This window comes from Gadus morhua, chromosome 21, assembly GCF_902167405.1.
Source record: "Gadus morhua chromosome 21, gadMor3.0, whole genome shotgun sequence".
Lineage (NCBI taxonomy): Eukaryota > Metazoa > Chordata > Actinopteri > Gadiformes > Gadidae > Gadus > Gadus morhua.
In genome coordinates this window covers 17,157,854-17,167,082 of record NC_044068.1, presented here as the reverse complement: position 1 = coordinate 17,167,082, position 9,229 = coordinate 17,157,854, and the positions used below count along the sequence as shown (strand labels likewise).

At 49.4% G+C, this 9,229-nt stretch overlaps 1 protein-coding gene across 1 annotated transcript in view; it reads right to left on the bottom strand.

The window, feature by feature from the left end:
- The window catches only part of LOC115534883 (myosin-6), a 21,219-nt gene extending 13,120 nt beyond the window's left edge, over positions 1-8,099 (bottom strand). Inside the window, exons 1-4 of the mRNA XM_030346165.1 lie at positions 7,829-8,099; positions 2,431-2,640; positions 850-1,491; positions 129-530 (exon numbers count right to left, since the gene is read on the bottom strand). Coding sequence (XP_030202025.1) covers positions 129-530; positions 850-1,491; positions 2,431-2,637 — 1,251 coding nt within the window. The 5' untranslated portion in view covers positions 2,638-2,640; positions 7,829-8,099. The remainder of the gene's footprint in view (positions 1-128; positions 531-849; positions 1,492-2,430; positions 2,641-7,828) is intronic.
- Positions 8,100-9,229: the final 1,130 nt, after the last annotated feature.

Sequence of the window (9,229 nt, the reverse complement as noted above, 5' to 3'; positions counted from 1 at the left end):
TAGTTTACAGCGATGATAATGTAGTTTATAGTGACTATAAGCTAGTTTACGGTGATGAGAAGGTAGTTTATAGTGACGATAAGCTAGTGTACAGTAATAATGATGCAGTGAGTATCCAGCGCTATAACCTCGTTAAAGAGCAGCTCCCTGCGCTGCTGTTTCCTCAGGTCCATCATCTTCACGGCCACCTGCCGCCCGCTGTGGCGCTCGCGTGCGATGCAGACTACGCCCGTCGAACCCTCGCCGATCCTCACAAAGTTCTCCAGCGAGGTGCGGGGGTCCCCGGGGCCCACCACCATCTGGAGCGCCGCCTTGAACTGCTGGTGGGTCACCCTGGTGGACCCGGGGCTGGGCCCGGGCGGGGGCTGGGAGGAGGGGGCGGGGCTCGGCATTGGGGCGAGGCCTCCTGCGGTAGACCTGGTGGTATACCTCGGGGGCGGGGTCAACGGGTGGGGGGCCACGAGGCGGCCGGCGATCGGGCTGCTGGTGCCGTTGGGCGGAGGGAGTGGAGACGTGCTCGCTGAGCCCGGCTGGACGGGGAAAAGAAACACACTTCCTGTTAGCCGATAGCCAGGGCCAAGTAATAACACTCCACCAGGAAATAGGTTTAGTATATTTAGTGGAGAACAACGTTGGCATTGCAGCTTCCCTTGTAACCGACGTCATTATACAAGCAATTTGGGTCGATTGGTGACATTTTTTAAATGTTTAAATGCTTTCTCAGAGTTGGCAGCCATCCGTTAGACAATCATGATCAGCCTAGCGAAAGAAATATTTCCCGGCAAAAAAGGTGTTTATGAGCAGTTGAGCAGAAGGTCTCCTAGTACGACCGGCCAGAGGAGCTCTTACGTGGAGGTCGTAGGAGGAGTGGGGTCTGCGGGGTCCGCCCTTGGCGGTGGACAGCAGGTCAGGGAGGTGGTTCCCCGCTGGCTTCACCCTCCTGCTCAACCTGGAACCCGTCTCTGGCGTCTGCGCGCCGTAGTGGGCGGACGCCGGCCTCTTGTTCCCAGGGCTGGGGTCGGGGCCGATGGGGGGTCCGGCACTCTCGTTGCGGGCGTGGTTGCCCATGAGGCTGCCTGTCCTTCTGATCCCGGGGGCGGCGGGGGCCGGGGGTTCGCTGGGGGCCGGCGTCGGGTGGAAGTCGATCTCGTAGGAGGACTTGGCCCGGGGAAGCACGCCGTTGGCGGGCAGAGAGACGCCGGTCTTGGCCTGCAGCTTGGGGCTGCCGCTCTCGCTGCGGACCTGCCGTATGCGGTCCTGCCAGTAGGTGGCACTGGCCGGGTTGGGCCCATGCCCCTGGGTGAGCTCCAGGTACTGGTAGGTGTCCCCCTCCTCCAGCTCTCCCAGCCGGCCCATCGACTGGGCCCGTTTCCGTGCCAACAGGCTGGTCCGGCGCAGCGTGTTGGAGCTGGTGACGGACAGCTTTGTCATCTCGGCGATCACATGGGTGATGTAGTCCTCGTGTCCGATGAAGCTGCCCCGCACTATGGTCTGGAGGTCGGAGAAAGACTACAGTTAAAGAACCGACACGATCCCGAGGGCTTTGATTGGTCAATAGTTAGGTTAGAAAAAGGAACTGGGGAGGACTTTAAAATACAAAAGTAAAGATAAAGTGAAAGTCTAGGATAGACTGCCTTGCTTTTTGCATTCCCTTTCTCATTACGATACGATAATGTAGGAGAAGGAAAACGTGTTGTCACATGTTCACTAAATACAATGCTGAGACAAAATGTTGCTTTTATTATTCAGATCAAACAGTCATCCTCCTTATCCCAGGTAGCGCAGGAAAGGAAGCCATGTTTGAGAAGCTAGTGTGCGTGGCCTGTCCTGTTTCCCATGTGTTGCTGCATGCCTGTCTAGCTGTCAGCCTGCACCTCAAACAGCGACTGCAAACCTCCAGAATCTATTTCAGCAACAAAGAAATGCCCCATTCGGAGACCCCACTATGTAAACAACTGATTGGATTCCATGACAGGAAGACAGGTAAGGCACATTGGTAACAAGAGATACACAGGGGAAAGAAGTGAAGACAGGTAACCCAGGTACAAGCAGGTAGACAGGTAACAGCAGATAGACAGGTAGCAACAGGTAGACAGGAGGGAAGAGATACAGAGGGGAAAAGACTGAAGACAGGTAAGACAGGTAGAAACAGGTAGACAGGTAACAGCAGATAGACAGGTAGCAAGTGGGAGACAGGTAACAACCGTTAATAACACATAGACAGGTAGGTAGACAGGTAAAACCAGGCACACAGGTAATGGTAGGTAGAGGTGGACAGGTAACAACCGTTAACAACAGGTAGACAGGTAACAACAGATACACAGGTTACGGTAGGTAGACAGGAAACGATACGCAGCAGCAGCTGAGAGCAGGCAGACAGGTAACCAGATGGTCAGGGCGGGTGACCCCTGAACCCCAGGGGGGGCTCACCTTCCTGGGCACCAGCTCCACCTGGGTGACGGTGGAGGGGTCCACCAGAGGCAGGGGTCTGCGCAGGTTCTCGATGAGGCTCTGCCACTGGGGGGGCAGGCCCACATAGCAGCCCCGCGCCGCGTCGTACGACGTGTGCACGCGGTGCTGGAAGTCCCGCGGCGCCGAGATCTCCAGCCCCCGCTTCTTCTTCCTCCGGCGGAACATCCCCTGGAAGAGGCAGAGGCAGGCGGTGGGAGGACAGGAAGTACAACCCTGACCGCAGGAAGGCGGCATCTTCGGTGGGAGAGGCTCACAGGGTGGGAGAGGGTGAGGCACGAATCGGAGAGCACAGACTCACACATAGACGTGCCCGCACATGAATGTATCCTGAAGTCACACACATGCACTCAGACACACACTCATACACACATACTCACTCAGACACACACTCATACACACAGATATGCAGGCACACCCTTACACACACATTTTGACACACTCATTCAGGCGCGCACACAGACTGGAGGACATTTGTCAACTCTGCGTCTCTCCTGCTTCGCTTCCCATCCCCCACCTACCTCTCCTAGACAGAGACAAACCCAGGTCTCAGCACGCCCAGTTCCTCCCCCTCTCTCTCTCTCTCTCTCTCTCTCTCTCTCTCTCTCTCTCTCTCTCTCTCTCTCTCTCTCTCTCTCTCTCTCTCTCTCTCATGTGTTTCCCTCTGTCTCCTTCTGTGTGAGTGAGTGAATAAGTGTGTCTCAGCCCCTTTGTGTGTGTGTGTGTGTGTGTGTGTGTGTGTGTGTGTGTGTGTGTGTGTGTGTGTGTGTGTGTGTGTGTGTGTGTGTGTGTGGGTGTGTGTGTGAGTGTGCGTTTGTGTGTTTCTCCCGCTCAGACCTGATCAACAACCTTCCAGCTTCGAACAAACCAAACATCCTTATTGCCCTCAACACAGCGTATCATTTACAGACAAACAGGTCTAGTGTGGGGAGCAGAAACCTTGTAAGCACTTGGAGGCCCCGTCTGGTTCAGCCAATCAGCACGAAGATACAAACATACAAAGATTGGTTCTGCAGGCTGGGCCAAAACAAGAACCCAATCTCAGAGATTAACAGACGTTTACTAGGATATAAAAAAAGCACATATAGGAAACAACGGTAACACTTTAGAATAGCGTCCAGTCATCAGTCATTTGTAATCCTAGTTAATGATGGACTAATCAGTAACCAAATATTAACATACAGTTAAATGCTACATCAAAGGGTTAATATGCTACCGCCAGGTGTGATGTTCATCAGCCATTACAAGCCATGTCAAACCTACCCTCTAGTCTAGGGACATCACAAGTGGAAGGGCTGAAGTGTGATTGATGGTCCTGCCGACCAGCCTGTCAAGTGGATTGTAGCAACTGGAAGGCTGATCTATCCATGTAACCATTTGTCACTAAAGGGTCAATTTCAACATGGCTTGTAGCGGCTAATCCACATAACACTTGGTGGTAACACAGCGTCTCTTTAGCATAGCACTAAATCAATCATCAGCAACAATCATCTCATTGTCAAGGTATAGTTAATGATTAGTTCATCAGTTATTAACAGCTTGTAGATGACTTATTAGTAAACGTTATTATGAATTGTTACCAAACAAACAAAGGCCGAAACCAAAATAACTGACTAACAGGTTCAGTATCGAGGAAGCTGGAATAATAAGGAGCACAAGTGAACGAGTTCACCTGTGAGGTATGAACACTGGAGACAAACATAAGAGACATTAGAGTCTAGTTGGTCACAGGTTTGCATGCTTTGCAATTTTTTGGTGACATCCAAAATGCAAGAAATGTGGATGGCTATATAGCACACTACCCAGCTCCCGTAATGCACAGTAAAGGGGTGTACAACTGATACTAGCTGCGTTCCATTCGTTGTTCAGCACAAGCTTGTTGACTTCCTCTCGTGACTTACCCCCGGGGGAATCTCTGTGGCCCTCATGAGTATTGTTCTACTGGTATGAAAACCTAATGTAAACATGGTGAGGCCTCAGGAAGATAGTCAACCACCATGGTCGGTCCAGAGGTTTACGTCACCCACAATGCCTTGCAGTAATGCATTTGGTGCAAGAAAATGATTCCATGGTAGGCTGACAGTAATGTGTGTAAAGCGAAGGTTGTTCAGCAACGAAGGAGAAGATGAATGCATTGGTCAAGGTAATGACGATGTCAATACTTATCGCAAGGCTTACATGTCGTCTGTGTACAAGTGTAAGTACACCAACAGGTTTCCATATATTCTACTCATTTATTTCATAAAATCAAAATCTCTGCAGCTACATCATTTCTTTTTGTTTTATCCTTTTTATTGGAGAGTAAGACAGGAAGGTATGGTAGAGAGCGGGGAAGACATGTAGCACGGGACAACGGGCAGGAATCAAACCCCGGTCGCTGCGGTAAGGACTGGGCCTTAATGGTACACTCTCTTCCCGGTGAACCACCGGGGCAGCTCCAGCTACATCTGCTGATTGGTAAAAAAAGTACGATAGCACTCAGCCTGCAACCAGCCGCAGGTCTTTTGTAGATTGGGCGGAAAGTGCCCACGGGCGGGTGCGTTCCATTGAACCTCACCGCTCCTAACCCCCTCTCCCTCTGTTCTCCAAGGGACCTCCGTGTGATGCATGCTGTTAACTCATACCAAGACATGACATCTAACTTGTTTGTTGGATGTTTATATACTTGCAATACCCCGGAGAGCCAAACAGAGAATTCCTGATTGTCATGTGAGCGCAGGTCTAACAGCCATGTCACTTGTTTGCTAGATGAACTGGTTCAGATACAAATGAGGCCAGGATCACACATATACGTGCGCATACATTGGCACACACACACACACACACACACACACACACACACACACACACACGTACACACACACACGTACACACACACACACACACGTACACACGCCCACACACACACACACACACACACACACACACACACACACACACACACACACACACACACACACACAAGCAAATAAACACACACACACACACAAAGCACATAAACACACACACACACACACACACACACACACACACACACACACACACACACACACACACACACACACACACACACACACACACACACACACACACACACACACACCCCTAAACACACACACACAGTAGAAGAGAAGAGAAGGAAGGATGAGAAGGAAGGAGATGAGAGGAGTGGTGAGGAGAGAGGAGGAGAGAGGAGGAGGTGAGAGTCCAGAAGAGAGGTGTGGAGAGAGGAGGAGAGAGGAGGAGGTGAGAGTCCAGAAGAGAGGTGTGGAGAGAGGAGGAGGAGTGGTCAACTTACTACTGTGTTCATGGTCTTCTTTCTTCAGGTCTAACTTGAGGCCATGTCCAAACCAGATCTAAAGCTATTTGGCATTGGATATGTACATATCCCAAAGTAAGTAGTAGTAATGGTTGCTGTGTGTGTAGTGGGAGTGCCGGAGGATAGATAGCTGTGGAAAAACAAGGATCTCAGATCCTGTCCCTCTGCTCCTCCTCCTCCTCCTCCTATCGATAACTCCCAAGCGGACCTGATTGGCTATGAGGATACCCCACTGGCTTTGTATTTGACACCAAAGATATCTCTGTCACAAGAACAATAGTTCTCTCTGTCACGGGACTATTAGTTCACTCTTTCACCAGACCAGTAGCTCACTATGTCACCAGATCAGAAGTTCACTCTTTCCCCAAGCCAGTAGATCATTCTGTCACCAGACCAGTAGTTCACTCCGTCACCAGACCAGTAGTTCACTCTGTCATCGTACCACTAGTTTAGTTGCTGCTGTCTGTATACAATTGTCTTCCAAAACATTAACCCATTCATTTCCGGGGACTTCATCTGATATCAATGTGTCAAGAGGAGTTATTTTGAGAGACATAGAGGTAGTATTCGTAGATTTTGGTAGATTGCATCACCATAGAAGGCGGTTGTGTTTTGTAAGATAACGAGTACAAAGAGTTGCAACAGATACCTTTAATTCAATCATAAAAGGTATGGCAGGGTGACCTTCTGCATTTGATGTTTTATTTCATATCAATAATTACCTGCTGTTATTTACCAATGGACGGGCCGCCAGAAGTTAAAACTTTAAAAACATAGAGCTCCCTAATTTATGGGACCCAAGATAAGATAAGAGAAGATAATTTGGTAACGAATGGGATGCATCCAAGTAAAAGAAAACAGAGTTGTGTATAATGGACATTTAGAAGGCTAATTATGAAGGCTAGGGAATAGAAATTAATGTTTTATGGATTCAGGTGTTTTATGTGTGCTGGAAAACACCTGTCAGACAGACTGCTGCAGCCGCACCAGAACTTTATATGTTCCGGGAACTTCCAAGAACCCCCCTGGAGAGATGGCTCTTAGACGCGTCAAAGTGTGTGTGTGTGTGTGTGTGTGTGTGTGTGTGTGTGTGTGTGTGTCTGTGTGTGTGCATGTGTGCGCGTGTGTGTGTGCATGTGTGTGTGCGCATGTGTGTGCGTGTGTGTGTGCGTGTGTGTGCGTGTGCGTGTGTGTGCGTGTGTGAGAGGTCCTCCCAAAGCTCCTCAGTGGCCAGTTGGGGGAGGAGAACGAGGGGGGGGTGTAGATCAGGGTGGAACTCCAACATTCCTAATGAATCATCATACCATCTCTACAAGACCAGACTGCTCCAGCCGCCTCTCCACCACCACACAGAAACCTCCCTGCAGCGCTTAACATCAAGGTCAGGCCTCACCATAACACCAGGCGGAGTCTGAGTCATCACGATTCAAACACAAATAAGTGACTCCATGAACAAGTAACTCAAACACAAATTCAAACACAAATGAGTGACTCCATGAACAAGTAACTCAACTCAACTCTGTCTGAGACAATTTCGAATTAAGACTCTGCCTGGGTCATTTCTGACCGATTCCCTGATTGGTTTGGAGAATCGATCTTGCCTGTCAATCACTGATGCATCACTGCTCAAGTGAACAACAAACACATTGAGGGAGGGAGCAGGGAGGGGGGTGTTTTTGAGGCAGTTTCAAAACCATGCCATCTTCTGCTCTTTTCTGCTCTCTCTCTCTCTACAACTGAATCCTGAATCTAACCTAAGTTTGAGGTCGTCAACAAGAACAGCTTTAAGCAGCTGGTGTTGACCATGACCTGACGAGGACCGGTGGGTGGGTGGGGGGGGGGGTTGAGAAACATCAGCTGACCAACCGAAGGAGATGTTGATGTCACACACAGAGGAAGTAGATTGGTCATTTAGTCATAGAGTCATAGAGAGTTTAGTGGTGTAGCGGCTGTGTGTTGAAGCTGATATGACTGGTTGAAGGTCCAAGCTCCAGGCTTGGATCCAGACACACACACATACACACACAGACACACACTAACCTTTTTGACTTCCGAGCTTGTCCGAGTTGAGGTGTCTCCAGGTGTGGGATCAGGTGAGTGCAGGTGCAGTCATCTGAGTCCAGGAAAGCCCCAGGTCCAGGTTAGTCCAGGCTGGTCCAGGTTAGTCCAGGCAGAGTCTGCCTAGCTCAGATCACACCATGCTCATGCTCACTATAGCTAGCGCTCTGCTAGCCAGTGCTCCTACCTGTTGCTACCTGTCCTATCTGCCACATGGCTGTTACTCATCCAACTCTCCCTCGCTCACTCCTCCTCTCCCGCCCTATCCCCTCGCCTTCCCTCCCTGTCATAAATTTAGATTTATCTACTCCTTTTTCCCTCCCTCCCATATCTTTGTTCACCGGTTTCTCCCTCCCTCTCCATCGCTGTATTTCTCCCACCCTCCCTCCCTCCCTCCATCTATTTAACCAGGCCTCTTTCCTTCTCTCAACCTGCATCTCAACAATGTTGCCAAAACATCAGGGTCACCTGGAAATCCAATCACATGTGACACCTTTCATATGTGACATTAGCAGTGGCACTGAGGATAAACATCTTTATTTTATGAGCTCAACACAATTTAAAGGGCACTCTTGGCCGGGGAATTGTTCATTTGCATGATCCAAACGTACATTTACATGTCCTAAGCACCAACTAATTCAAATAGGAGACTTAAAAGGAGACTAAGGAAATAGGGTTTCTCTGGGCAGGTCTCTGCTTGCAGGGATTGAGTCATTGGCTTAATACCGCTGGCGTCTGGGAAAAGGTTTAATAGTTATCCAAATGTAGCAGACGCCTTGTGTATTTAGGAGCGAGTAAAGCTTGTGTTTGGTCTCTGGCTCATAACGCACTCAGCACACACACTATTAATGACCCTATCACACACTTGTAACACACACATAGACCAATAAAAACACACCCTAGACAGAACACACACACACACACGGGTGTCAATTAGAGATAAGACTGGACCTCACGAGAACCATCAACCGAACATGAAGACCAGCCAGAGATCTGACAAGGAAATATACTGGACTAAGTAAACACTACAACCCTGGTGTTCACAATCCACCACTTCACACGGCCGGAGACGGTACAAACTAAAGCCTGCTGGACACACTATACATGACAACCCTAATGGATGAATTGCAAACTACACCCTAATGAACGCAGTACAAACTTCAACCTATTGGACACTGTAGAGTGAACCCTACTGGACACACTCCATATGACAACCCTACTGGTCAAAGTACACACTACACACTACTGGACACTGTACACACTGAACCCTTCTGGATATAGAACCACCTACACCCTACAACGGAACAGTTATAGGAATTGTTTGATAAACTTCTTAATGTCCAGACCATTACCACATTGTCTCTTCTGTCAATAAAGGGGCCA